Here is a 27,565-nt window from a genome sequence, read left to right on the forward strand (position 1 = left end):
GACGAAGAAGTTAGGAAAGGAGATATTGGCAACAAGATCTGTATTATTGCATTATCAACACTAGCATACGGAGTGCTACGATCTGTACAGCGCATTTTCCCTCGGAAAGCTCTATCATACAATGTTTTCAGTGTGTCTGTTGTTTTCAGTGACGACTCCATCTTGTCTGTCACGCCATTTTCAATCCATCTTTCGTTTCTTCATGTCCTTGATTAGTGCGACTGTGGGTCACACTCTGACTTGCGTCTCTTTGCGCACGATCACCACAGCCCATAGTCTGCAGTTAGTATCGCTTGAAGAGTCCAGAATGCGGTGTCGGGGTGGTGATGGCGGGATAGAACGGCATGGCGTTGGGCCCTCGTGGCGTACGTGCAGCAATCAAGGTGTCGTTGGATCCCGCAGTCATGGTGTCAGAGGCTGCACCGGTTCCTGTGGGTTGTGATTCTGTCCAGTTGGTTTGGGTGTTGATGGTGATGGACCAGTCACTACCAATGGTGCCAGTGTACGAGACGGGCGGGCCCCATGTAGTGCGGTTGTTGACTCCGGTCCAGCTCGGGCTGCCAGTTCCTGAGATAGTCGTATTGGGAGCCCAGGAAGTCGGAGTGCCCCAGGTAGTCGGAGTGCTCCAGGTAGTCATGTTGTTGGTGACATATGGAATGATGGTTGTTGGCCCGTACCAGAGGGGCGTAGTTGGTGTAGGAGAGGGGATGTTGCTGCAGACGAGGTCATGATATTGTTGAATGTCGATACCCAAGGAAGGACCTGTCCGATTGAAGAGGCTGAGAGTGTCACAAATTTGACCCCGGTCGGTGGTGATATCAGCAGCAGCCAGAATGCCAATGAGAGCAGCGTAAAGGCTAGCATACAGCTGTTGACGAGTGGTGTCAAAGTCGTAGCCGTACGAAGCACAGAAGCAAACAATCGACTTGACATTGTTGGGGGCGTACCACGACTGGTACAGTTGGTATGCAACCAGATCGGTGTTCAGTTGTTCACACGCCGCGTGAAGATCCATGCCTGAGTCACAAATGCTGATTGCAAACATGGCGGATGCAATGTCGGTAAACTCGTCCCTCAGACCACCAGAGAGCAGGGAGACATCAGGAGGAAGAGCATTGGCGAAGCTACTGGCCAGGTCCGCAAGGGCCGCTTCTGTGGCTTGATCAGAACGACGGTGGATGTGTGATTTCTTGAGGTCTTCCATTTGGTCCCAGCTAGCGGTTTGAGGAGCGGTGGCGGCAATGTCGCCGTGGGCCGCATGATTACCTCGGGTGCTGGCTGTGCCTTGAGGAATACATTGAATCTCGGTGACCGTAAGCATTGAGCTGGTTGATCTGGTAGTGTAGGGGCCCTGCAAAAGTTCAGCATTGGATCAACATGGACAATGAGCTGAGTCTCACCTGAGCTTGAACGCTTGGGATATTGGTGACAGTGCAGACATTGCAATCCACAGCCTACTCTCGTCAGTTTTCCTCTTGGGACCCTTCAGACAGAGAGGTGACTCACATATCGGAAGGTTGTCATGATTGCCTGGTAGACTGTGCTGGTAGGTCCGATCTGAGGAGGTTGAGAAGCAATGTACGTGAGAGTGCAATTGGAAGAGAGGCTCGTTGACTGCGAAGATGACAGGGCAACCATGTTGGAGAGACCAGGGAGGGCCATAGCCAGGAAGACGACAGTGTATCGCCACATCGTGAGACGGAAGATTGGAAGAAAAGAGCACGGAGGTTATCGTGGACTTGGGATTAGAATAAGATGAAGCAAGAAGCGAGATGTTGCTGTTGGCACGTGTGGAGAGGGGGAATGAAGAAGTGAGAGAGTAAAGGCGAAGCTCGTGTGAGAAGAAAGGAGTAATGTGAAAGTGAGAGAAGAGGAATGTTGAAGAGGTTGAGCAGCGGTTTGATTGCGAGGAAGGAACCAGCAACCAGACACGTCACAATCGCCAGTTGTTGAGAGAGAAGGAACGCGTTGTCGAGGCTCAACAAAAGCATCTGAGGAAGGCACGCGCTGATGTTGGAGATTGGGTCTGATACAGTCTGTTCTCAACGTGCCTCGAGGTGGTTGTGTGCAGCTCCTGCCCTCAGCCCGACCCATTGCACCATTCATTCATCTTTCAGTCCTGTCTCCTAAGGACAAGAGCAGGCGTTCAAGCGCAATATAGGCGCAAGGGATATCGCAATGAAATCGTGACCAGAACCATCTGATCAATACCTCCCTTTCGATCTCTTCATTTCCCGCCGCTCATGCCCGTTCATATGTCCCGCCGCAACTCAAGCTGTCTCCAGCAAGTTGGCGCTGACGGGTTTCCAGTGTGACAACCTCACAATGCAATCCTGCACCTTGTGCGGCGCCGTCACTCACCGCTCATGTTCCTCTTCAGTAGTCCGCGAAATTGTTGTTGCCATTCCCTGAGCCCCTGTGAATGAATTTGATGGACAACACTGGTCTACACCTACCGCAAATTTCGCCTCGACGTTGTTGTTGTCCGCGAACCCATATTTAGCACGTGACGTCCTTCCTCTTTGGACTCGGCGTCAGGGACTGGGACCGTTTTATCTTCCAAGTTAGCCGACACCAAACGATGCGCATTTGACAAAAGTGCATCAGTCGACGTTGAGAGTCTGTCGGCAATTCTACCCGACCATCATTCGATCGATCGACTGTCTGCCCTGCGCTCGTCGCTCCCCGACACGGCTTCTTCATGGGTAACTTGTGGACACATGGTGATGCAAATCCCAAACTCTCTGCCACCAGCTGCTCCCTGCAGTCCGTTGATCGTTCTCGCCGTCCGCCTCTTATCCTGCATCCATGCACCACAACGAATGCAACCGAAGTGCTAGTCCTCAAGATTGATGGCAGTCCCTCGCCGTGCAACTGGCTTGCTTGGGCGGTCAATGGCATCATCGTCTTTTCGGGCCTTCTCCGCTTGAGCTGTCTAGCAGATGCGGGGTGGAAAATCTTACCACATTCAATACTCACCTAGCGACTCGGTGGCAAGCATTCACGATGCTAACTCGAGAGGTGGTGTGAAGAGCCAAACTTTCCATTGAAGCTACCCTTGCTCTCTTGTCGACGTCCAACAACGTCATCTGAGCTAACGCCTGAGGGCAACAGCGCCAGCATCATCCAACTCGGTGATCTTTCCATGGGAGAAGGCTTCTTGAACGTTCAATAGACTCCGTAGCTGAAAGACAATTGCGCATCAGGCCTGGTGTCACTCAGACCATTGTTTGATGGCGGGAGGCAGGTGCGGTTGAGTCTTGGTATTGCGTCTTGGTGCACAACAATCGCCGCGATGCGCTGTCCATTTTCTGGATAGAAGACGTCGGCTTGACTTGCCCAGTAATGCTGCCGTCCCCTGTCTATTGCTCACCGTAATGGTGGTCCAAGTACCGATGTGTTTCGTAAATCAGCGCTGCAATGCGACCCAACCCGATTGTGAGCATGCGAGAACAAAATTCCTTTTTTTCCTTCCTTTGGGGGTGCGGGCATGTCCGGAGACGCCCGCAGGCAAAGCCTTTTGAAACTGCGGTGGATGGGGGAGAATTTGGAGACGAAGTTCGCGTTGCAGGGAAGGGTTGGCTGGCCACAGCATTGGGCGCACCGACGGTCGGCCACTTTGATGTTTGCTGCTATCGCCCATGGCGAGGTGCTCGCGCCCAGCGCAACTTGGGGAGCCCTCGAGACTTGCTGAAGTTTGCGCCCGTCTCAGGTCTCACGACAAGACCGACGCGCAGACAAATACGCAGCATTGCGTCCGAGTGTGAGGCACTTGACCAAGTTGACCAAGTCACAGTGTGTTGCGAATCCTACCCTTTCATTCAACCCCAGGCCTGCATCGAGTTCTGAAAATGCCTCAAAAATCGGTGCCGGTAGGGTAGCCTATGCGGTCGCCTAGCCAGAAACGCCGGGGGGTACGGCCGTGGCGGTCGGAAGCCTTGCCGGATGTTGCACCCATCAACAATTCTGAAACGGCGCAGTCCACAACGCCCAATTTTTCTCAGTGGATGCGAGAGCCACAATTAGGTGTTCGTCGTTTGCATGAGATGGCCGACCTTTTGCCAGTTGTCCAACAGACCGAAAATGCCTCAAATGGAACTCCATGTCGTCGCGTCGGCGCAAAATGCACACCGAGCTCTCTTGTACCGAGTACAATCAGCGGTTTTTGTCCCCCCCCCCCCCCAATTGCGCTATTGATGGGTAGCTTTAGTGGGCTCCATGTGCAATATTCCGTAGAAGAGTGAGGGAAATCTCAACGTAGACAATTTTGGGAGCTCTTCTCTCCACTGAAACACGCGCCCCGAGGCTCCGACAGGGACAACCCAACAAGCGCGACCTGCAGAGAGGAAACGAAGACAGATATGGGACTTATCAACTGTGATCAACCACTAACCACCGCGCAAGCCAAGTGGACTTATTGCAACAGGGCTGGAGGAGGGTCGAACTAAAGGTAATGGGAGCCTCCATTATTTGGGAATTGGAGCGTCGCGACTCGCAGGATCCTAGTCGGCGCAATTTCTGCGGTCATTTGCTGTTGTTTACAATTGTCCCCAAACATGTCGATAATAATTTTTCGGGGCCCAGTGGATTGGCCGGCACTGCAGCCCCGTTCACATGGGAAGAGCCTGATGGCCCGTGATAGGAGGAGGTCGGCATCCAATCTAGGGGCCCGACTAGGTCCAAACCTCGCTCTGCAGCCAGCGCTTGTCCCTCGCCTGGCGCCAGTAGTGGAAATTCCTTACCTCAAGCTGTCAATCAAACTGTGGGCCTGGACTTTGTTTTGAATCTCACAAAAGAAGGAAGCGCATCTCGCGGCGTCGGGGGGCATCCCAGGGCAAAACGAACAGGCTTATTCTGGATCTGGATCTCGTCGAGCGAAGCCTCCACGCTTGCACAAATGAGGCGCGACGTGTAGACCAATACTGCGGCGAAAGCGATGAATAATCGCCGAGTTAGGCACGGCCGGATATCTGTGGAATGGATAGCATGGCTGCTGCTTTGGGGACGTGCAGGACGCACGAGGAGCAAATTCGATGACGGCAAGCGGAAACCCCAATGCAAAGGCCTGCGTGGCTTTCCGCACAAAGCGCCGAACCGCCTGTGAGGGCAGCGAGGTGAGTGAGCGTCATGGGTCATTAAGTTCTGCCGCGAGCTGGGGGTGCCCATGTCGGAGAAAACCATCGAGCTGGGGCCGATGTTTGTTTGCCCTCCAAAAAATGTTCAATGGGCTTGTGTCGTCGTTTGAACGTAATGATAAATTGGCGTTACACGGCAATACCGATGGAACGGCCACAAAGCCTTCAAATGACCACGACGGCGAGATCGATGCCCACCTAGCCGTTGCGAGCTAGATTGGGAGGCGGACCCTCCTGTCTGCTGCCGGCCAATGCCGCAGCTTCCTACTGGGCCGGTGACGACCAAAAGAAAGGATGCGACGTAATGAAGTCAGCGTGGGCCACCAGGGCCACTGGGGGCCACTGGGCCAGGCCATATTTCCGGACTGAGGCATTCTTTCTTCGTGCTTGCGCCCCGGCAGGGAGGGAGAAACCGGCAACTGGGAGAGACGGCTGTTTGAGATGGTAAGCGACAGTGGTGACACCGAACCAAGTTTGAGGGCAAGCCACAATCACGGCCCTTTTCAGTCATCCCCCAGGATGGCCGGAAGGATTCTTGTTCATGCAAGTTGCAGCATCGTCGATGGGCTTGCGAAGATGCTAGATGGCGAACTTGGACTGCGAGATGCCATCATCCCCGATTATCCTCGTTGGCGCTGCCGAAATGTCCGCCAAACTCGACGATCAACGCGGCAGCATTGAAGGATTGAACCCAACGTTCAGAGAATAGAGAAAAATAAAATTCCAGGGCGGACGATCCCAACTAGGAGGCGAGGACCATTGATATCCCTGACCCTGGTGGCTATTGAAAGTGAGACAACATCACACCTACAGAACCCAGGTGATGAGTGTGCCTCGTATGGCATCGCTCCAAATAGACAATGATGTGTAGTGGTAGTTCCAGGCATTGCACTGCACCAGGGCCTCGCTGCTCATGACGAGGACTTCAGCCCCAGTAAGTGTCAACCGCTGTCTCCCCGCGAAAGAACACCCTCTGCGGCAGGCAGGCAGGGAAACCAGCAAAAGTCAGCTTCATACTCGGGTGGTATTTTGCTGGCTTCAACTCAATAATGGAAGCAGTACGAGTCCTGCGAAACTTGTGTACGCGTCTACATCCCCCAAGTTCGGCGGGCATAGAGCTGCAGCCTCTACCCCGGGGGTCAGTGTGGGATCAAATAACCCACCGTCTCCGCCAGAAGCAGAAGAGCAGCAGGAGCGAGATTGCAATCAGCTCAGGTAATCGTGCTGGTCAATTGGAGACGAGCTGCCCTGAATCCTGACTCATGCTCATACATGGCTTTGTCCAACAGACGGGGGATGTGTGATTCTGGGGGGCAGCTATTCGCCTATTACCAAGTTGAGATAACTAGTTGTGGTGGCTGCCCAGCTACATGCCTTGGGGTGATAGGTGCAGTCATAGTGTGTGCGAAACCAATCTTCAACTCATGAGTGGTGGGAGCAGATGCAATGAGGAAGTCGAGAAACAAAAGAGACTGCGCCTGGTGCGTCTTCCTTGCATGGCCCACGTCATTGGGGGCGTTTGTGCTAACCAGCAAGCGGTTGCAGCCCTGAACGGTAGATACCCAGCGTTGTAAAACGAATGGCCTGGTGGTGGTGGTGGTGGTGGTGGGCAAGCTCCGGGCCTTGTAGGGGCGCTCGGAGCCCATCATCGGGGCACACCTGGGAATTTTGCAATACAACGTTGGAATGGGAACAAAAACAAAAGTCACATTTTGGGGGGGGTAAAGAGGTTGAGCCTCCCACCAGGGCTCCGTGGTAGGCTATTCGGAATTCGCAGCTACAGGCGGGCGCCCGCTTAATTGTCGCTCAAAACTTTTCCAGTCGAGCTGCTCTCAAGCACCAGTACGGAGTAATTATTGTTGCATGCCTTCCTTTCCCGTGTGTGTCTGCTGCTTCACTGCTTCGCTGCCACTGCGACAAGGTCCCCTGCGATAAGGAAGTGCGGAGATTCTTCTGCTTTGGTTCCTTTTCTCGACTTTTTCTCGTTCCTCTCAGGTCCTCATCGAGCCGGACCAATCTCAACCTCCCCTCTTCGTTGATCCCACACCCTTGCAGCCTTTGAGTAACTCCATCCTGAACCCCCCGGCTGGCTTAGGTGGCCGTCACCACTCACCAGCGAGGATCTAAACCCAATCCCAAACTCAGTCTGTGGCCTCCGTTGGGCTAGCGGGCCCCCAAAATTTCTGTCTGCCGAAAAAGATTTCCACTGTACGTATTTTCCGGTACGGCCACACAGGTCTCATTACCGCCGCCCGACCGCGTCTTCTCGCCTTTTCCCTTTTCCCTTATCAAATGGCTCACACGGCATGCTCGCTGACCTCAAGCTCAGGGAAAGCTTAAGCAGCCAACCAGGTTCCACGCCTAGGACCTTGTCCGAGCTATCGCAGCTTTACGGCTTGACGGATCGCTGGTGGAGCCCTGGTTCCCTGCAAACCCTCCAGTCAACACTCACATCCGTGCGGACCTGTCGAGGTGAGTTACGGTCCATCAGAAGCTGCTGCTCTTTTTCGCTCGCATCTTGTGAACTGCTTTTACCTTTAAAGAGGGGTTGCACGCTGCAAGCTCCAGTCTCTGTTCCTCTCCTTCCTTCAGCTTGGTCTTCACGCCTGACCTCGTTGTCGTCGTCACTTTTTTCTTCCTCTTTCTTTGTTTTCTTTTCCTGCATACTAACCTCTCCACTCCATACAGTGAACCACCATGGCGGAAAAGGAAAACAAGGACCTCGAGAACGGTGACCCGAAGCGCGAGAGAATCTCCTTCGCCGACGGATGGGATCCCGACAAAGATGAGGGCGAGTACGCCAACCTCATCCGATACATTTCCACCTACCGAGATCGTCGTTTCTCCAAAGCCCCCTCTCAAGTCTCTGGCGACGACGTCGGCGATGCCACAAAACAGAAGAAGGTCCCCTTCTACAAGAGAATCTTTGGCATTACTGGTGGACCAGGCGAGCTTTACGAGGTCCCTGAGGAATGGCTCAACACCGACATCAAGTCAGGTCTGACCTCTGCTGAGGTCGAGAACCGAAGAAGAAAAACTGGCTTCAACGAGTTGACAACGGAGAAGGAGAACATGTTTCTCAAGTTCATCGGCTACTTCAGAGGCCCCATTCTCTACGGTACAGTCCTGCCTTTTGCTCCCCCATGTGCAGTGACCACCAGATTTCTAACGCCATTGCAGTCATGGAGCTTGCTGTCCTTCTCGCTGCTGGTCTGCGTGACTGGATTGATTTCGGTGTCATCATTGGTATCTTGATGTTGAACGCCATCGTCGGTTGGTATCAAGAGAAGCAAGCTGCCGACGTTGTCGCCAGCTTGAAAGGTGACATCGCCATGAAGGCTGAGGTCATCCGTGACGGCCAAATGCAAGAAATCAAAGCTCGCGAACTTGTTCCTGGTGACATTGTGAGTTTCTTGTGACGCGTTTCTGATCGAATTGCAACTGACATTTCTCTCTAGCTCATCCTTGAGGAAGGTTCCGTCGTTGCCGGTGAATGCCGACTTATCTGCGACTATGACAACCCGGCTGGCTTCGAGGAATACAAGGAAATGGTCAGCGATCCCGAACAATACCACTCGAAAAATCACACCGATTCGGATGATGACGAGGAGCACCATATTGGTCACTCCATTGTCGCTACCGACCAGTCTGCCATCACTGGCGAGTCTCTGGCCGTCGACAAGTACATGGGTGATATCTGCTACTACACCACCGGTTGCAAGCGAGGCAAGGCCTACGCTGTCGTCACTGAATCTGCTCGTGGCTCTTTCGTCGGCAAGACCGCCTCTCTCGTCCAGGGTGCTACCGACCAAGGTCACTTCAAGGCCGTCATGGACTCGATCGGTACTGCTCTGCTCGTCTTGGTCGTCTTCTTCATCCTGGCTGCATGGATTGGTGGTTTCTTCCACAACATTCCCATTGCGACACCCGAGCGCAGCTCTGTCAACTTGCTCCACTACGCTCTTATCCTTCTTATCATCGGTGTCCCAGTCGGTTTGCCCGTCGTCACAACCACCACCCTGGCCGTCGGAGCTGCTTATCTCGCCAAACAGAAGGCTATTGTGCAGAAACTCACTGCCATCGAGTCGCTGGCTGTAAGCTCCTCTTTCTACCCATTCGTGCGTTTCCGTGCAGCTAACGAATCCCTAGGGTGTCGATGTGCTCTGCTCCGATAAGACTGGTACTTTGACTGCCAACCAACTGACCATCCGTGAACCCTACGTCGCCGAGGGTGAAGATGTCAACTGGCTGATGGCCTCTGCCGCGCTTGCCTCCTCTCACAACCTGAAGGCTCTTGATCCCATCGACAAGATCACCATCTTGACCCTCAAGAGATACCCCAAGGCGCGTGAGATTCTGCAACAAGGCTGGAAGACTGAGAAATTCACACCTTTCGACCCTGTCTCCAAGCGTATTACCACCATCTGCACACTCAAGGGTGAGAAATGGTCTTTCTGCAAGGGTGCGCCCAAAGCTGTTCTGTCCATTGCCGAATGCGACGAGGCTACTGCTAAGCACTACCGTGACACTGCGGCCGACTTTGCCCGTCGTGGTTTCCGATCTCTTGGTGTTGCCTCCAAGCGTGGCGATGAGCCCTGGAAAGTCATTGGCATGTTGCCCATGTTCGACCCCCCTCGTGAAGATACCGCCCACACCATCTTGGAAGCCCAAAACCTCGGCCTCAGCGTCAAGATGTTGACTGGTGACGCCATTGCCATCGCCAAGGAAACCTGCAAGCTTCTCGCTCTTGGTACCAAGGTGTACAATTCTCAGCGTCTCATTGCTGGCGGTGTTGCCGGTTCTACCCAGTACGATCTTGTCGAGAAAGCGGATGGTTTCGCCGAAGTCTTCCCTGAGCACAAGTACCAGGTCGTCGAGATGCTGCAGCAACGTGGCCATTTGACTGCCATGACTGGTGATGGTGTCAACGATGCTCCGTCGCTGAAGAAGTCCGACTGCGGTATCGCTGTCGAAGGTGCCACTGAAGCTGCCCAAGCCGCTGCCGATATCGTTTTCTTGGCCCCTGGTCTCAGCACCATCGTCGATGCCATCAAGGTCGCCCGTCAGATTTTCCAGAGAATGAAGGCCTACGTCCAATACCGTATCGCTCTTTGCTTGCACTTGGAACTGTACTTGACCACCTCCATGATCATCATCAACGAGACCATCCGAACCGACTTGGTCGTCTTCTTGGCCCTGTTCGCCGATTTGGCTACCATTGCTGTCGCCTACGACAATGCTCACTACGAACAGCGACCTGTTGAGTGGCAGTTGCCTAAGATCTGGGTTATTTCGGTCTTCCTTGGCTTCCTTCTGGCTGTGTCTACCTGGATTATCCGAGGTTCTTTCTACCTACCCTCCGGTGGTCTCGTCCAGAACTTCGGCAATGTCCAACTCATGCTCTTCCTTCAAGTCTCACTGGTTGAGAACTGGCTCATCTTCGTCACTCGCGGCGGACAGACCTGGCCATCTTGGAAGCTGGTTGGAGCTATCTTTGGTGTCGACGTTCTCTCCACCCTGTTCTGTGTCTTTGGCTGGCTCGCTGGTGGCAAGGACGAACTCTTCACCATCCCCACCGACCACTTCACTCAGAACAGCTACAGCCGCGATACTTCGATCGTCACTGTGGTCGTCATCTGGGGCTACTCGATTGGTGTCACTATTGTGGTTGCTATCGTCTACTACGTTCTGACCAGCTTGAAATGGATTGACAACCTCGGCCGTGCTACCCGCAGCCACGCCGATACCACCATGGAGAACATCATTTCCCACCTTAGCCGTGTTGCTCTGGAGCACGAGACCGATGTCCACGGCAAGTCGAAATGGGTGTTGGGCAGCAAGGCCACTGGAGAGGAAGAAGGTGAGTTCTAAGCCGATCCCTTTTGACCACGAAAGAAGTCATGACTAACTTTTGCGCAGAGGAATAGATGTAGAGTGTTGAAGTCCAGGGGATATGAAGATAATTCGCGTCTGGCACTGAAAATGGGGCGGAGGATGGTGTCGCACTGCACAGAAGAAATCATCTTCTCTGTTAATTTCATAATCTGAGCTAATGGGTTCGTGCAAGCTACAAATGGGATTGTGTTGTGTGGATGAACCAAAAAACTCACTATGGAATATCCATCCCAACCGGAACAAAACATGACATATGTATGCCTTCCACAGCACACGCACTGAAGAAGAAAGAGATCCAAAAAAACACTGGGAAAACCAAACCACAAAAAGCCAGACACCGACCGACTCGGCAAGGGGTCCGTTTGGAACTTGTCCTCGCAATCTGTCTATTTGTCTCAGAGCCAGCATCTTCCCGTCCCAGCAAAGTCAGTCCTCTCTCGACTTCTGTGCTATTTGTAGCTTTTGTCTCCAAAAAACCACGGCCTATGGCTCAGGCAAACCTGAAATTACTAGCTACCAATTCTTTTCTTTTCTTCCCTTCGTTACCTTCGTGGTGGTGGTCGGTTCCCCCTCCCTCACTTTCCCTGATGGTCGATGATATCGACGGAGGTACATTATGCAGAAATGGATACAATTGCAAAACATCCAGAGTCTTTTTCTACAAAATCTATCAAACCGCTTAGAGAGCTGGTATCTATAGAGATACTCACTCGGTAGACAAGGAGGATTCTGTCGATGCTCGGTCGTAAGACGGGTCGAGTCGTAGAGTCCTTGTCGTGGTCGTCCTCGGAGCGAGCGTGGATGGATGGATGGATGGATGGATGGATGGTGATGAGTGAACGAATGAACGCATGAATGAACTCATGCTACATGTACGACAACAGTCTCAACCGCAGTAGGAGCAGACTCGCAGTATGATGAAGGGCATGATGCCTTGTATAGCACACGGATGGTACGGAGGGGATGACAATGGCCGTCGAATCTCGCAGATCCTGCTCCTCCTCTCAGCAGCAGCAGCAGACAACCCACCAACGTAGGCTTCCCAGCAAATAGCCCCGTCGAGACAAGGCGCCGACTGACTACCTATCTCTGACGCCCCGTTCCACGGACATGCCCTCCGCAAACAACGGGGAGGTGAGTGAGTAAGGAGGTATAGAGAGCCTCGCGCCACCAGCCAAGGCATCAGCAAAGGGGGATCCGGCTTCACGATGACAGTCTGGAGCATACGGCCAGCCCCGATCATCCCGAGCGAGGCTCCGCTTCCTGCTCCCGCCCAGGCACCAGGAACCGCCCATCCACCCCCTCGGGTACCTGGCTGGACCTGTGGGCTTCTGCAGGTACCGAAGCCGCGCGGATCTGACAAGTCTTGTGGCGAAAAAGCCCAGGGGCCTGCGAGACCCCGTGAGCCCTCCCCAAGACCTGTGGTGTGGCAAGCGGAGCGGAGAGGGAACAAGCGTGGCCAAGGTAAGGTAAGGGTAGAGGGGGCATGCGGCTGACGCCCCCTTTTTTTCTCTTGTCAGATCGCTGGATAAGCCACTGAGAGCTACGGACAGAGCGACTATTTCGATGCCCCCCTCTAGCGGCCTTGCGTGCTTTACCGTATCGAGCCGTTGTCTGCAAGTCATTCGCCTGCCTTGCCTGAAGTGGCACAGGGCCAACCTCCCCTTGGGGCGGAAGATTCAGCCTTGTGTGAAACACTTGTAGCCTTGCATGACTTTTTGCGTCCAATGCCCTTTCAGGCGGCATTCAGATGTCGATTGAACCGCCCAACAAACCAAGCAAGACAACAAACAAACAAACACACACGCACACGGTGAAACGAGTCAAGGAGACAGGAATGAAGGGGGGCCACATCACCTCGGTCTTCGACATTGTCAATAATTCGATGCTGAAGAGCCCTGAATCTCGCCGTGCTTTTGAGCGTGCACTTTGTTTCGTTGTTAGTGGCCCACAATGCTAATGCCTATCACAAGAAAGGAAGGCCCGAATTCACTCATTCGCTGAAATTGACGTGTTGGATGCCCAATATCTGACGAAACTTGCCATTCCTGAGGTTGTTGATTTGGAGGTCCTTTCTAGGGGAGCGCATGCATCCGCGGCATTCTGGGCGCGAAGCCTGGGCCCTGGTCTCGACTCTGGATGCAGAAGAAAGTGGGTTTGGCCCATTGAGAGATGAATGCTTCTGTGAAAGCCACGCGAGCAGTTTTCCAGCCCCTGGTGCAGAGGATACGCACGTCTCAGAGCGCACGAGCTGTTGCCTCGGCTGTGGACTAACCCTTGCTCCTGAGACTGCTTTCCCGAGGCCGCTCAGTCGGACAGCAAATCCTCTAATTAGGCATGCAGCTGTCACGGCTGGACACCACGGATCCTATCCTAGAGAGCCATGGATTTAGTGCATATGGGGCTGTGGAGTTAGCTCCTTGGGGAGACTAGCTCGAAGTCTGTATCAAAAAAAGGAGCGGCTGGTCTGGAATTACAGCCTTGTCATCTCCAGGAAAGGGAGGGTCCATGGTTTCGTATACGTTTGTCGGGACTGTAGATATCCCATGCCAGCAAAGTCACTGGTGTTTTGACCGTCCACAAAGCACCGCAGTTACGTGGTGAGGTTTGTTTCTGAATAAAAGTCCTCAGCGACTGATTCCATGCTCTTTTGCCCGACGCCTTCCTCAGTATGTTGATTTGAGATTTCGAAAGTGTTCACATTCGAGTGGGAAATTGAGAGAGATGGTGATCGATTTGTTGTGAATTGGCACAGACAAGAAGGCAGAGGACATCATCGTTCGCTGGATAAATTAGTTGTCTCTCCCAGCTGCAGGGAGGGTGCGTTCCCAGTTAATAGTGTAGTGTAGTCGTAGCCTCGTAGGATTGGATCAGCTGAACGTGTTATCTTGGAGACCGACCTGCTGTGTAAACTGCGGAAGAATGCTTACCCTCATCGACCTCATGATTTCGAGCATCTTCGGAACCATGCATGAAGAGGCAGTGGAGCACCGAAGTCCCCCAGAGACAAGGACAAGGACAAAGGTGTGCTGGTTCAGTGAAGTTCTGAAAACCACCAGTTTGACAACAACAACAACAACAAACCCCATCCCGAAACTGGGTATACGGGCAGAACTCCCACATTCTTTAACCACAATTCAAACCCCCAAAATCAACAACATAACTGTCTCTCATACTCAAGATCTTCTGACTTTTGATGTGAGAAACACAGTCGCCCCTGGTTCGAATCCGGGATCCGGTGTGAGATCAATCCTATCCTCCTTATCTACCTTTTTTATCCTTCTTTTTTCTGGGTATTACACAGGATTTCAAATCTTGATAGGGGGTTCGATCTTGTAGCATCATGTGCATTTTTTTTGTTCAGTTGTGGCAGGATGGCGGCAACGGTGCAAATAAGCCTTAGAGTGAAGTGAACACTAGGAAAGGTGGAGTCTGCAGACTCTGCTCCAAGATGCAATATCCTTGTGGTAGGAAAGGGGTAGATCAGACTTCGAAAGAGGATAGATTGGATGCCTCCAGAGTTCAAAGCATACGGCGATTCTCGTAGTCAAAGGCAAGGAGGTTCTGTAACTATTTTCAAGACCATTGTAAGAATCTGCGACTTGGAATCACGCATCAAGCGAAGGGGAAACACCTCAAGGACACGAGACTCAGCTGGGGGGGGGCTCTAGTTCCTGACTTCTCAAGTCGTGGATAGTCCGAGGGAAGCAGCTAGACATTCTGATGTGTCTCCAGGGGGTGTTTGCCTGCCCAAAAGGCGGTCGTTGTCCTTCCGCGGCCATGGGACTTGGGAACGAAGCACTTGCCCCTAGGTCGCGGGAGGAAAAGTCTTCGGTTTCGGGGATGCGGGAAGTCGACAACGAGCAGGGCTATGTCGCAGTCTGCCTCAGCCCGGCACAGAGATTCGAAGAAGAGTCCTTGCCTACTGCGTGGCGGGACATGGGCCATGCAATCCCGATGGCCTCGGGCGCTGCGGGCGCTGCGCTAGGCGGCTGTGAGGGTCGTTGGAGGGAGGTTGAAAAACAAAGCGGGAGATACCTGGGAAGGTTGGCGCGACCCAGAGTTCCACGAGCAGTGACAGGGCACGGAAAAATACCATCCAGTGTGAGGTCCTCCTCGTGTCGGTCCGCAAGGGAACAGCCGCCCTCGAAGCAGCGAGCTCTGCCAAATTTCCACCGGCAGGAGATCAGTGTGATATGCAGACGAGGCCTGCTGCTATCCCTAGCAACGCAGGCAGCGAAGGCTTTAAGCGGTCTGTGCTGTGGGAAACAACCCCTTTGGCCCAGCAATGACTCGCTATGCATTCCCCTGGGTCGGCGTCTGCGCAATATCCACAGTTCGTTTTTGCGAAGAGGAAGAGACCACCATTACTCAGAAACCATGCACCAGACGACAGCGATGCGGGTACATAGGATAGAGCCAGAAGAGCCATCTAGGGCCCAAGAATACCAATTGGTGATGGTTATGATCACCACATTTCCTTCCATAAAGCTAACGTGTCGCATTCTTCCGCGTCTTGTCATGCTTCCTTATCGAGCCGAGAGAGAGAGAGAGATAGATTTAGTGATGCCCACGGACCGTCCCGCCGTCGCTTGGTGATGACGCGGATTGAAGGGTGTTGGACTAGCAGCGAACGGCTGCACACCGGTTCTCAAGGGATGCTTCTATGCTCACAGGCTCCCGGTCGCCCTTTGTTGCGCTGGCCGTGGGCCGCATTCGTTAATCGTCCCATTCACCGCCTCTGACCCTTTCAATGCCGAGAGCCAGGGTAATGTGATGCCGCCATGGCCCATCCAGGACTCAACTGACATAGCAACGATGTCGTATTTCATGATGAAAACGAGGTCGTGGCGCATGACCCGTTGAGGCCATGGCCAAAGCCAGCCCCGACCGCTTAGCCACACAGTAACCTATTCCGCAACCACAGCAACATCGCAAGAAGATCCTGCTTGGAGCCTTACAGTAATTCGGCGTGGAATATTCTCGATCATCCGAAGGAACCCTGGGTTGTCGAGGGGAGCAAAGCCACGGCGTCCTTACCGATGGGGCCGTCACCCATCACCCCTGACGAAAGGAAAGCGTCGAACCCACCATTTTCATCACAAAAGTCTCAAAAAGTCTACCAACGGGCCTAGCTAGGTTCTCGGGGAGAATGTTGCGCTAGTACGCCTAGGTGGCGTGGAAGAACAACGCAGAGAGCATTACATCCTTGACAGAAAAAGGCGACGAAGTGGTTCCTCCAGTCGTTCCGTATGCGGCATGCCTCCTCTTGCAGATTTCTTATTTGATCGGGGATGCGGTTTCTTGCAGCTCAGCCGGGGATGACACGTGTCCCTGGAACTCTGTCGCATCCAGCGACCTGGAGATATTCGAAGGACCGCTTGATGCCGAAGATGGTTGCAAGCGAAAGGCTGAGGTGGTAGACCACAAACCTGCTGTGAGGTATGGAGCCGTCCGCTCTGGTCTCCACAAGATGCGGGACGTAATTCCAGCCTCATCAAGGTCCGCTGGTAGTGTGAACGACAAAATGGATCCTTGGATGCCCGAGAAGCTGGTCTCTGACCCGAATGTCTTCATTTTAACAGAGGCCATGGTGCAAGTAGCCCAGCAGATCACTTCTGACTCGTTGTGATTGACCCTTGCATGTGAGGCGGCGGAAGATGCAGTAGCGCGAGCCGAGCCCCTGAAACACCAAGCCCTGCTGCCATTTTCTCCCTGCTCATCAGTGTGACCCGGCCACCTCTTATCATGTCGCAGTGTAGCGGTGTGCACAATCATCAAATGAAGGGAAATTGTTGGTTCGTTTTCAAAATCCTTCCGGCGGGTTCTTGTTCGAAGAGAGAGGTTGGAAGACCTGGGTAAATTAAGCTTTCGTTCTTGGATGGCATATAAGATGGGTAGGCCATCCGCAGGAGGGCTTCCTTCAGACTTTCAGGTTCGCAGCAAATAGACATCTCTTTCTTATACACCTTCTGCGGCGCCCGCCATGACCGACCACCCAACGAATGCGAGTGACGGAGATTGGGAGGACTCTCCCCAGTCTCCAACAGCCAATGACCGCAACCATCAGGAGGACTGGTCCCGTGGTGAGTGCAAGTTTGTCCATTCTTTTGGCTCTTGAGATTAACAGTTGTCCACAGTGTGCTCGAGAGGTACTTCAGTTGAGCCAAGCGGCGCCGACGCTGGTGACGCCCCCCGGCCTGAGCACCTCGACAGTAATGGCAACAACGACAACATAAGCAGCGAAGAGTCAGAAGAAAACATGCCACCCAACCGTGCAGCTTCAATGGAGCAAGACCTCCTCGGCATTGTCCCATCGCCGATCGGCAGACAGGTCCTTGATGCTACTTCACAGCTAACCGTGTCCTTCGAAACCCAAACAAGCGATGGCCCGGGGTTGATTGGGCCAGAGCAGTCACATGAACCGGAGGAACAAACGGAATGCAGGGACTCTGGCAACAGCAGCAAAGACCACAAGCGCAAAGCACCTCCCGAGCTTGATGGCACGATTTCTCAGTCGCCCAAGAGGGTTTGTCGTTGCAAAGAATAAGAAGGCATTCTGTAGTGGGACAATTAGTGGTGGTCTGAGATTGTATTCATGAACCTTGCCGCACGGGAAACCACGATCAGAGAGAAGATTGATTCAGCAAAAGTGGGCTTCAATATCGAAAGCGATCATCAAGCAAGGCCGAGACTGCTTCCGATACCCACCTCAGACTAAGGATGATACAAAGCTCATCACCTATGGTATGAATAGATCAAAAGCATTGTTTACTTACCCAGTTCTGTTCCACATTTGTCATTCTGACCTATTATGTGGAGCTTCGTTGCCCTCCTAGGGGTATACCACGAGCATTGAGGAAAGAAGAGAGCATGACACTGGAAGGTGTCACTTTGAATCCTGTCCAAGGATTGGCCACAAGAATTTCTTTTCCACTGATGCTGATGCTGCCTGTGCATCTGGGCTTTCATCGTACATCAAAGTGTCGACGTTCAGATGGGTCGTTGATGGCTCGTCTTCGAATCGCCGTTTCCTCGGTTCACGGCCGTTGTTGTTGTTGTTGCTGCTGCCGCTGCTTTCTTTCGTCTTCATTTTCGCCTCTTCCTTTGCCCTGGCTATCTTTCTCTCACTCAGCAGTCGCTGGATTTCGGAATGGCGGAACATCTTGATCTGTTCATCTGTTAACGTCCTTTTGACGCCATCCTCATAATAACCGAGATCACCGTCGTCGTGGTTACCATCGCCCATGTCGACATCGTGGCTGGACTCGGTCTGGCCGACAGGGTCTTGTGGACAACTAATCAGGTCTGGGATCAATTGACTGGAGAAATGGGCTGCGTGAAAAGCCCTCAGCCGTGCTATCTCCCATTGCTGAATCATCGTGATCGACAGACGTAATAGAGAACCCGGAGGGAGGCGTGTCGTCAGAAAAGCACGGAGGAAACCCTTTCAGTGGCTGTGGCCCCAGCGACGGGAACAAGCGAGTCCCTCGGCACCTTGTACCTTGTTTGTTGAGTATTCCGAAAAGACGAAGGGGCCAATCAATGATGTGAGAAGCTCGCAAAGGCGAAGGCGAAAGGTCAGCGATTTGCAGGCGAAAGTGGTGGCAGTCGTGGGGTCGTGGGTGAATGACAGCGAGACATGAGCTTGGGGGGGCCTCCGATAAATCAACTGCGGTTTGGTAAACGTAAGCGCTGATTGGCTGATCTGCTCCGCACACAGGTCACTGACTTTTGAGCCGGAGGTGGCTGATTCATCTACCGCAGCAAACTGGGAGAATGGTGAAGAGTACCGAGTACGAGGTGAGGGATTGTGCGTGAGTTGGGATCTTGCTTGGTGCTGACAAAACGCTGCCATCAAACATCTCAAAGAATCTGTGCTTGCCATTCGTCGCAGCCTTCCCGGTATTAACCAGCAGCTCCCTCCTCGTCCGTGATGAGTAAACATTGAAGCTGGCGTCGAGCCTCTTCCGGCCGCAAACAGGTAAAACGGATCATCAATATGCATCAATCCACAGCCAGCCCAGGCGAAGGCGAAGGCCAAGATCAATTTGAGATCCGTCGCTATTCTCCTGCTTTGCCGACTGCTGGCTGGACCATTGGCTGGGCATCGGGTCACCTATCCTAACTCAGCGCTTTCTCCTGGCCGCAGACTCGCAAAACACGCAACGAAGACCCTAGAACCTCGACAAATATGATGATTACTCAATGCAGCTTGTCCATGGGGGAATTGCTTGCGTGCACCGTTTTTGGATACATCGGAGATATTAGTGACTATCGAAGAGTTGAGGCCAGGGTCTATGCTGACCACTGGTCACACTATAAAGGACTGACAATGTGTGCTCTGAATTCTTCCTTGAAATCTCAAGTCGCCTCTAAAGACAGACTCAAGACAACTCGATACTGCCATCCTCAATTCTTTGTTACCACGTTGTTTCCAGAGACAGAATTGCCCAGATGGCTGCCGAACTCATACTTCTGACCGGGAGCTCAGGCCATATTGGTTATCGTACCCTGGTCGAGGCACTTTCCAAAGGCTACAGAGTTCGGGCTGCGGTTCGCTCTGAAAGCAAAGTTGCTGAGATCAAGGCTGCTAAGTCCACACAACCATACCTTGGGCAACTTTCGTTCGTCATTGTGCCCAACATCGAGAAGGACGGTGCTTTTGACGAGGCTGTCAAGGGAGTGGACTACATTGTCCACCTTGCATCACCTCTGGCGCGACCTTCCGACGACGACGAGGCCAACATCATTCAACCTGCCATCAGGGGTACGCTGAGCATTCTCCGGTCGGCTCTGAAAGAGCCAGCGATCAAACGAGTCGTCATCACCTCCTCCGTGGCGGCGGTGTCACCTCCAGACTCGCGAGTGTACACGGCCGATAACGTCGAGCCAGATCCCGAGGGACCATATCCTCACACCTTCGCAGCCTACGTGGCCAGCAAGAAACTCGCCTATAACCGCACCCGAGATTTCATCAGCCAAGACAATCCCCATTTCTCTGTGATCAACATCATGCCTACCTTTGTCATTGGCAAGAACGAGCTTGCGACCACTCCAGCCGCCGTCAACGCTGGCTCGAATGCCATTGCGCTCGTTCCGCTTTTGGGAATGCACAATCCGAATGGAATGCCGGGAGCCACATGTCACGTTGACGACGTTGCCTATGTGCATATTGCCTCATTAGATCCTAAGGTCCAAGGAAACCACAACTTTGGGGTCAACTACGACGTGAACGGCGTCAAGTGGGACGATGCCATCGACATTGTCAAGACGCATTTCACCGCGGCTGTGGAGAAAGGCGTGATCCCTCTCGGTGGCAGCCAGTCTTCATTGCCCATGCCATTTGACGCAAGCAAGACCGAAGAGGCTTTAGGCATCAAGTTTAAGGATTTTGAGGAACAGATTGTGAGCCTTGCGAGCCATTACATTGAGGTAGCTGGAGCAGCTTGACACGAGCAAGGCGCGCCTTGAAGGACAAGAAGTGACGGAGAGGAGCCGTGCCAGACAGACAAGGAGGCCATTATTATTCACGCAATATAGATCTGGACCAGAAAACATGTAGATATGCGTATTGGAATGATTTACAACCGTTTTCTGAGGAGATCCTGATCGCAACAGGACGAGGCTGACCACGGAGCTTAAAGCCTCGGTAGTGTTTACTCCGAAGCCCACCAGTTAGTTCCGTACACGCCACGCAGGCAGGCAGTTTCTTGTCTACTCCTCGAGTACGTCCCCAGCAAGGGGATTTTAACAAGTAGTCCCTGCTCCTTGGGCCATTGACCTCGTGGGCATAGAAACAAGAATTAGCAAACCTGGCCAGGTCCATTGCTCGCTTCGGAGGCTGCATCCGTCCCTCATTGATCGTGACGCATGTGCTTTGCGTGACATCACTCCATCTGGCAATTGCGAAAACATGCGATTAATTCATCGCAGTTGAATTCACTCGGTTGCCATAACCCCTTCCGCCTGCGACGCTGGGCAACGAGATCCATCCATCTGCTTTCGCATATCTTCGAAGCAGATTCAAGCGCCATCCAGTCCCATCTCCCTCGTAACATCCCTCTTACCAGATGAGTCCGAATTCGGAAGATCCCAGCACCTCCGCGATCAACATGTCCGCCGCGGCGCGTGCAATGCTGGGCAAAGTCCACAAGCTGGTGCCTCCGATGCTGGAGCGATTCCACAAAGGCCAGCTTGGTCGCGTTGCCGTCATCGGCGGCAGTGCGGACTACACGGGTGCACCATACTTCTCCGCCATGGCCTCTGCACGGCTGGGCTGTGACATGTCCTACGTCTTCTGCGAACCTTCGGCGGCCCCGACGATCAAGTCGTACTCGCCCAATCTGATGGTCTCCCCGATCCTCCGGTCGACGGCGTCCATATCTCAGGCACAGAAAGAGCAGGATCCTTCGGGAGAAGAGCTCGCCAAACCAATCTTAGATATGTTGCCTAGGTTGCATGTGCTGGTTATTGGGCCCGGTCTGGGAAGAGATGTCGTGACGCAAAGGCAGGTCAAGGCTGTCATTGCCGCAGCCAGGAAGCATAACCCCCCTGTTCCTATGGTGCTAGATGCGGATGCCCTCCTGTTAGTTCAGACGGATCCGGACTTGATCAGAGGACATAAGGAATGCATTCTTACTCCCAATGTAGTCGAGTTTGGCCGCCTGGCGAAGTCGGTGGGGATGGATCAGAACACTCGCGATCCAGAGAAGGCATGCCAGGAACTTTCAAAGATACTCGGAGGGGTCTGCATTATTCAGAAGGGCCCAGTCGACTACATATCACAAGGAATTGATACCACTGTCTCCGAGTTCCAGGGTGGCCTGAAGCGGTCTGGTGGACAGGGTGATACCTTGACGGGCTCATTAGGGACGTTGCTTGCATGGCGAGAAGCTTATCATGAGAAGCTCTGGGACATTGGCGACGAGATGAGCCGAGAGGAAACGCTCTTGTTAGCGGCCTTTGGCGGAAGCGCCATCACGAGAGAGTGTTCGCGGAGAGCTTTCGTGAAGAACCAGAGGAGTCTGCAGGCGAGCGATCTGACCGAAGAGGTGCATCAATCGTTTCTGACTCTCATTGGGGAGCCTAGCCAAACCCAAGCGCCGAAACAGAATCTCTGAAGGGCTTCTGACGGTTGCTCAAGGATGAGCTCCCATGGAAAGCTTGAATCAAAAACATATCTGTAGAAGCGCAGACAGAAACTCGCAGTCAGTGTAAAGACAAAAGAGAACAGTCAAATGATGATGTTTTCATCGGTCACTCTTGTATGCCCATGGGACTTGAAACAGCCACGTCAGGCTCGAGTAGGTCATTTCCCTATATACAATGCCACGGCCAAAACCTCTCTAGTAATCCCGGGTGCCTACAAGTCGTAAACTGAGCCCTTTTGTTTCTTGAGCCTCTCTACCCTCTCTTGTTCCACCTCTTTGTGCCTTCCCTCATAGTACTTTGCCAACGCAGAGAGATCTGCGGTGCCTTGTCCAGCAGACACGTTCCAGGGTGAGCCGAAGTTGAAAGACCTAGAAACCCCGGTCAGTGACATTGATACGTATACGGGGTCTGGATGCGAACAGGTCAACATACTCTGGGTTTCGAAGAGGAGGTCCCGCAGGATCAGTCGGCGTTGCAGCAAACAATTGCCTGTCAGCCGCGGCCTGTTCCATCATGGTCGTGTGTATCGCATCCTTTCTCAACAACACCTCTTTGCCGGCATCATATTCCCGCACAAGGCGGGTGAGAGCATTGTCTCCGGGAGAGCTGGCGATCGAGTAGACGAGTATTGCGAAAGGTACGGAGCCAATAGCAATGTAGAAGCCCCTCTGTTCCCCCGTGGGAAGTGTCAGTCTTTGCAATGGCCCCTTCGCATTCCTGTAGGGGATTTCCTGCTCACGCCAAATCCTTCATTTCCCGATCCACCTGCGACGTGGAGAGCGCTCTCCCCAGAAGAATGATGATGTGCATCTCCGTGGCCGTGGCCAGCTTCGTGTCCAGCAAATCTGCGTTGCGGATGTTGTTGGATTGCACGCCTCAAGGGACGAGCTGCAGCTCTCGCCCCTCGAGAGACAAAAGACATGATTGTGTATGCTGCAGCAACAGAAAAGGGGTCACGAGGAACAGTTCTGCAATGTACTTTACTTCATGCTCAATCCGCCATCAAACTGCGGTTATACGCCCAAGCTACCATGACGCCAAGAAAGCTCGGCCCGTCCATTTATCCGGCCCTCGCACATCCAATCTCAACATCCTCCCACTTCCCACACCAATCGTACCCTGACACGATGTTCACTTCAGCAGTCCAGCATCCTATCAACGCTCCGCGTCCAGTAGGCAGGGCACTTTGGTTCATGCAGTCCTGTTGATTATGTGGAGTGCTTCTGACTGACTGTCGTCACTTTGGTCGGGCAGCAAGCTCACATCCTGCAACCGTTGCCGCCCAGTCTTGGGACGAGCACTGCCCATGATGCCGACCTTTCTTGCCATAGCTAAGTGTTTATGACTCAAATGACCTTTTCCTTTGCCGTGATCTTCTGAGTTTCATTTCCCTAGACTTTCGTTGACGGCTCTTTCCGTTCTTGTATCAATAATGTACCAGTATTTGTTGTCTGTACATCACTGGACGCCCTGAACATCTGGAAGAGAGAGAAAAGAATTTTAGGTCATGGGTACTTTTGGACTCGCTTCCTGAAATAGGGTGACCGTAAAAGCCTCTGTTATTTTCCTATTTATTCTCTCATTTCAGCACAATGTCGACGTCGGCATATCAGACAAATGCTAGGCCTCGAGGCAGGCCTGGGAGCTTCAGCGATACTTCAGAGAAGCAGACTCGAAGCCGGGCCTCAAGTTCGGCGTCTGCAAAACTATCCAAGACCCTGTCGAGGACGCTTGATGAGGTCTCTATCCCAAGAAACAGCCGCTCAAACTCGCCGGCTATATATTTCCACCGCCAAAGGACGCTCGACTCAAAGTGGTCGGATCCCCTGGTGGCTTCATCTAGACATTCAACCGTCTCCTTGAGATCCGACAAGAGTATCTCGTCGAGGATGGAGGATGACGCGGTTCGTACCCCGATTTCGCCGACTAAGGCGAAACCACATATTATTCAAGAAACCCACGACGGATCGGATACATCTATAGCACATGCACGTCCTCTATCACCTACGAAACCCCCGATGACCGCTGTCCCAGAGGCAGGAGAGCTTGTTGGATCTTTCACAAGGAATACGGAGTTTCTGCAAACTTTACAAGGTCTTGGTCCAAAAAGCCAGTCGACGAGATCTCTTGCGTCGATGCAGCCAACAGTTTCCGAAGAGCCTCAGGATATCATTCCTCCCCCGAATACATCATCGTCCCCCAATATGTCCATGTCATCTCCCTACCCTATTGACGTTGTAGAGCCATCGACAAAGGGGTCGAAGTCGTCACTGCGCGAGGACACAGCCCTCGCATCCCCAAGAACGTCAAAATCGTCTTTACACGAAACCACAACTGCGCCGATGGGCATAACGCCAGTATCATATCCTCATGACCCACTGGTCGCCCCGACTCCGCAGGGCCCGGTAGTTTTCATACAACCTGCGTTTGGCCACCATCTCGCGGAGTCGGCAGAGGGAGATATGCCTTTCGTGCCGAGCCCTACGTTGACAGCTGAGGGAACCTATCCTCATGCGTACCCGGCCCACGGTCGCTCGCCCTTAGCATCACCCCCACTGTCACCCTTTCTCCAGCATCCTGCCGGTAGTCCGCCACCACAGGGTGTTCCATTCCCACCACCCTTTCCATACCCCTATCCTCATCCGCTGATAGCTAACCCTAATTTGCAACTCGCATTCTATCCGCCACCTTTCACTTCCCCTCCTGTGCCGTTCCTACATCCTGATACTATGTCTCGATCTGGATCTGCAGGACCTGATGACGAGCGGACAAAACTGCTTGAGAAAGTCTCCAGCGTTCTGCCTGACATCAACCGCTTGCTGCACTACTATCAAGAAAGTCAAGGGCTTCTATCCGAAAAAGATCTTCTCGTAAAACAAGCAGAATCACAGCACAATGAAGAAATTGCGAAGCTGAGAATTGAACTGAGCGCTTCCAAGGAAGAATACGAACGCATCATAGGGGAGCAGGCGCGCGAAAATCTGAAACTGAAGAGTGAGATCACGGAACAGGCTGAGAGGATCTTGCTCCTTGAGGCTTCATCTCAGGAGTTGGCTAGAGCAAATGAGGAAAATACGAATCTCACAAGGAAATGCGAGTCCTTGGAGAATGAGGTCGAGAACAGTCGGGCTTTGAATGAGCACCTGACTGCAGAAAAGGTTGACCTGGAGGACCGGCTGGAAGCGCTCAAAGAGCAGCTTGATGACGAACGAACTCAGTATGAACGCTCACAGGCAGACTTGACGCAAGCACACGAAAGGCAAACGGCAGAAAGAGAGGATGTTCATGCCAAGTTACTGAATGAACACAAAGCCGGCCTTTCAAAACTTCAGCTTGATTTGGCAGGGATGATAACCAAGCATTCACAGCAACGGAGAGATCTGGAGTCTGCGCGCGCAATCATCTCCGAGCACGAACATTCTTTGGCTGTCAAATCCAAAGAGCTAGCTGACTCTTCGCAGTTTCACAGAAATGAAATGGAAGTGAGGAGTAAAGCGGCGCAGGAGATGGCAGAGCAGCATAAGCAAGAGATTGCGGCCTTGTCACAGAAGCTGGCTCAGGCTATGGGAAAACACAAAGACGAAATCACCGCAATGCGGGAAGGACATCAAAAGGAGATTGGACAGTTGCGAAAAGCAGCCGAAGGACGATTATCAGAGACGATCACCAAGCATAAGCAACGCGAGGCGCAACTTCAGGGTGAGGTGAATACCTTCCGATCTACAGTCGATGAGCTTAAGGAAGACCTCGAACAGGAGCGCAACGCCAATGACAGCTTGAGGACTGAACTGGCGACGGCGCAGCAAGCCCAGCAGGTGCTCCAAACCACACATGAAATGACCAGTCAGCACCATGCAGAGTTGGCGGAATCCATGATCAGTTTGAGAGACAAGCAGGCTCAATGGCAACGAGAAAGTGAGCGGATGGAGCGCATTCTGCGAAGCCTTGGCCACATAGGTGCTGGGAGAGGAAAGAGTGACGAATTCTTGTGAGTGTGGTCTATGACAGCCCTGCAAAACACCGTTCTCATTCTTCTACAGGTCTACTTCGGGCGCACGCCGCTGACACGTAAATGTAGTGTGAGTGCTTTCGAGTCGCTAGCGTTGTCGGTGGAAAAAGTCTCGGAGCAATTCTTTCAGGACCAGCCGTACTTGAATGATGCTCTGGCGCGAGTGGTTCAATTGAGCAACCTTCCTGATATTGCAGGCATGACGACGCCAGCTCGGGGCCTCCGTTCCCTTCTCATTCAGAATCAGATATTCACCGTGCTACATCAGAGGATATTTCAGCCATTCTTGTTCACAGCATCGTATGATGAGTACGACGGCTCCGCCATGCAGATGTGCTTGTCAACGGTATCGGAAATGATCAGTGCGAAGAGCGTGCATCGCGAAGCAATATGGAGAGCAATCTCAATGCGGGCCCTCTATTCCGGTTCCTATGGTCGCAAGGCGGCGAGTACAGTTGCCACCTCTGTCAGCAAGGAGATCGTCGACAAGATACAATCTATGACACTGGCCGAGCGCGTGCCAGTGTTAATAAAAGCCATCCGGTCCATTGCCAAAGCAGCAGTTCAGCTCTGGCGACAAGTGCGGGTCGAATGGACGGCTATCCGATCCAGCATGCCTCCAAGACTGCTCCAGATGGTGGGAACATCGAGTCCAAGTGATGTCACTCTTTGGATCCGACCGCATATCTTCAGGGAAGGAGTCAGGACTGTCGACGACGACAACTGGCGGGACTCTGGGGTACGGACGAGTCCACCGATGGCAGGTTGCATCTACCTTCAGGGGACTGCACTGTGTCATGACTCGCCCCTGGTCATTGCAAGGCGTCAGGAGCTGATGGCAGGCAATGAAGGACACGGGTGAAGCAGGAGTCATTGTACAATTGAGGCCTTGTACAAAACTAGCCGCTACATGTGTTACTCGGTGGTGAATATGGCCCGAAGCGGATTGTGGTTCTTTTGCGGTCACCCCTGCGTGAGGCCCACCGAATGCGCGATGCTTGAAGGACGCATGAGTAGCAGCTTGGAGAGGGGTTGTCAGCGATTGGACAAGTTGCAGGGGAAAAGGGAGGAGTGTCTGCCCATGATTCTGCCCCGGGCTAGTGAGATCGACTCTAATGATCCCGGTAGCGAAGACCAAAGGGCAGTGCTGGCTGCTCACTGGTTTGTGGGCTCGTAAGGCTGATTCCGGGCTGTGCTGGGCTGCGGGCTGCGGGCTGCGGGCTGTTGGCTGCTGGGTCCTTGGGGCTCCATGGTGCCTGAAGCTTTGCAGGTGGCCCAGGTAGCGAGAGAGTGTGGCCTGGTGGATGGTTCCTTGCATCATAGGTACCTACTTGTATACTCGATATCGTCATATCTCTCCAGCTACTTTTCC

The 27,565-nt window shown here is 53.0% G+C and overlaps 8 protein-coding genes across 9 annotated transcripts; 5 read left to right on the forward strand and 3 right to left on the reverse strand.

Annotated features, from left to right (window-relative positions):
* Positions 1-32: 32 nt before the first annotated feature.
* On the reverse strand, positions 33-3,873 carry PV07_11460. Of its 2 annotated transcripts, XM_016398902.1 has the most exons (4): positions 3,374-3,873; positions 1,507-3,311; positions 1,401-1,454; positions 33-1,351 (listed from the first exon to the last, which is right to left on the reverse strand). In XM_016398902.1, the coding sequence occupies exons 2-4, from the start codon at positions 1,690-1,692 to the stop codon at positions 284-286; spliced, it is 1,308 nt and encodes a 435-aa protein (XP_016243464.1). In that variant the 5' UTR covers positions 1,693-3,311; positions 3,374-3,873; the 3' UTR covers positions 33-283. The 2 variants fall into 2 exon arrangements, with proteins under 2 accessions (XP_016243464.1, XP_016243463.1); XM_016398901.1 differs by having other exon boundaries at positions 1,507-3,873.
* A 3,781-nt stretch (positions 3,874-7,654) lies between these two features.
* On the forward strand, positions 7,655-11,674 carry PV07_11461 (plasma-membrane proton-efflux P-type ATPase). The gene is made up of 5 exons (XM_016398903.1): positions 7,655-8,253; positions 8,316-8,539; positions 8,594-9,229; positions 9,285-10,995; positions 11,055-11,674. The coding sequence occupies exons 1-5, from the start codon at positions 7,833-7,835 to the stop codon at positions 11,060-11,062; spliced, it is 3,000 nt and encodes a 999-aa protein (XP_016243465.1). The 5' UTR covers positions 7,655-7,832; the 3' UTR covers positions 11,063-11,674.
* A 5,342-nt stretch (positions 11,675-17,016) lies between these two features.
* On the forward strand, positions 17,017-17,659 carry PV07_11462 (uncharacterized protein; the record flags this gene model as incomplete). The annotated part of the gene is made up of 2 exons (XM_016398904.1): positions 17,017-17,116; positions 17,171-17,659. 2 exons carry the CDS (start codon positions 17,017-17,019, stop codon positions 17,578-17,580), a joined length of 510 nt encoding a protein of 169 aa, XP_016243466.1. The 3' UTR covers positions 17,581-17,659.
* PV07_11463 (uncharacterized protein) lies at positions 17,335-18,689 on the reverse strand. The gene is made up of 2 exons (XM_016398905.1): positions 17,810-18,689; positions 17,335-17,589 (listed from the first exon to the last, which is right to left on the reverse strand). The coding sequence occupies exon 1, from the start codon at positions 18,409-18,411 to the stop codon at positions 17,920-17,922; it is 492 nt and encodes a 163-aa protein (XP_016243467.1). The 5' UTR covers positions 18,412-18,689; the 3' UTR covers positions 17,335-17,589; positions 17,810-17,919.
* Positions 18,690-19,487: 798 nt separating this feature from the next.
* Positions 19,488-20,483, forward strand: PV07_11464 (uncharacterized protein; the record flags this gene model as incomplete). Its single annotated transcript, XM_016398906.1, has 1 exon — positions 19,488-20,483. The coding sequence occupies one exon, from the start codon at positions 19,488-19,490 to the stop codon at positions 20,481-20,483; it is 996 nt and encodes a 331-aa protein (XP_016243468.1).
* A 290-nt stretch (positions 20,484-20,773) lies between these two features.
* PV07_11465 (YjeF family domain-containing protein) lies at positions 20,774-22,292 on the forward strand. Its single transcript, XM_016398907.1, has one exon. The coding sequence runs from the start codon at positions 21,104-21,106 to the stop codon at positions 22,151-22,153; it is 1,050 nt and encodes a 349-aa protein (XP_016243469.1). The 5' UTR covers positions 20,774-21,103; the 3' UTR covers positions 22,154-22,292.
* PV07_11466 (uncharacterized protein) lies at positions 22,161-23,170 on the reverse strand. The gene is made up of 3 exons (XM_016398908.1): positions 22,924-23,170; positions 22,617-22,852; positions 22,161-22,552 (listed from the first exon to the last, which is right to left on the reverse strand). The coding sequence occupies exons 1-3, from the start codon at positions 23,104-23,106 to the stop codon at positions 22,396-22,398; spliced, it is 576 nt and encodes a 191-aa protein (XP_016243470.1). The 5' UTR covers positions 23,107-23,170; the 3' UTR covers positions 22,161-22,395.
* A 380-nt stretch (positions 23,171-23,550) lies between these two features.
* Positions 23,551-27,537, forward strand: PV07_11467 (uncharacterized protein). Its single transcript, XM_016398909.1, has 2 exons — positions 23,551-26,172; positions 26,225-27,537. The coding sequence occupies exons 1-2, from the start codon at positions 23,777-23,779 to the stop codon at positions 26,247-26,249; spliced, it is 2,421 nt and encodes an 806-aa protein (XP_016243471.1). The 5' UTR covers positions 23,551-23,776; the 3' UTR covers positions 26,250-27,537.
* The last annotated feature ends 28 nt before the right edge of the window (positions 27,538-27,565 follow it).

This window comes from Cladophialophora immunda, assembly GCF_000835495.1.
Source record: "Cladophialophora immunda strain CBS 83496 unplaced genomic scaffold supercont1.7, whole genome shotgun sequence".
Classification (NCBI taxonomy): Eukaryota; Fungi; Ascomycota; class Eurotiomycetes; order Chaetothyriales; family Herpotrichiellaceae; genus Cladophialophora; species Cladophialophora immunda.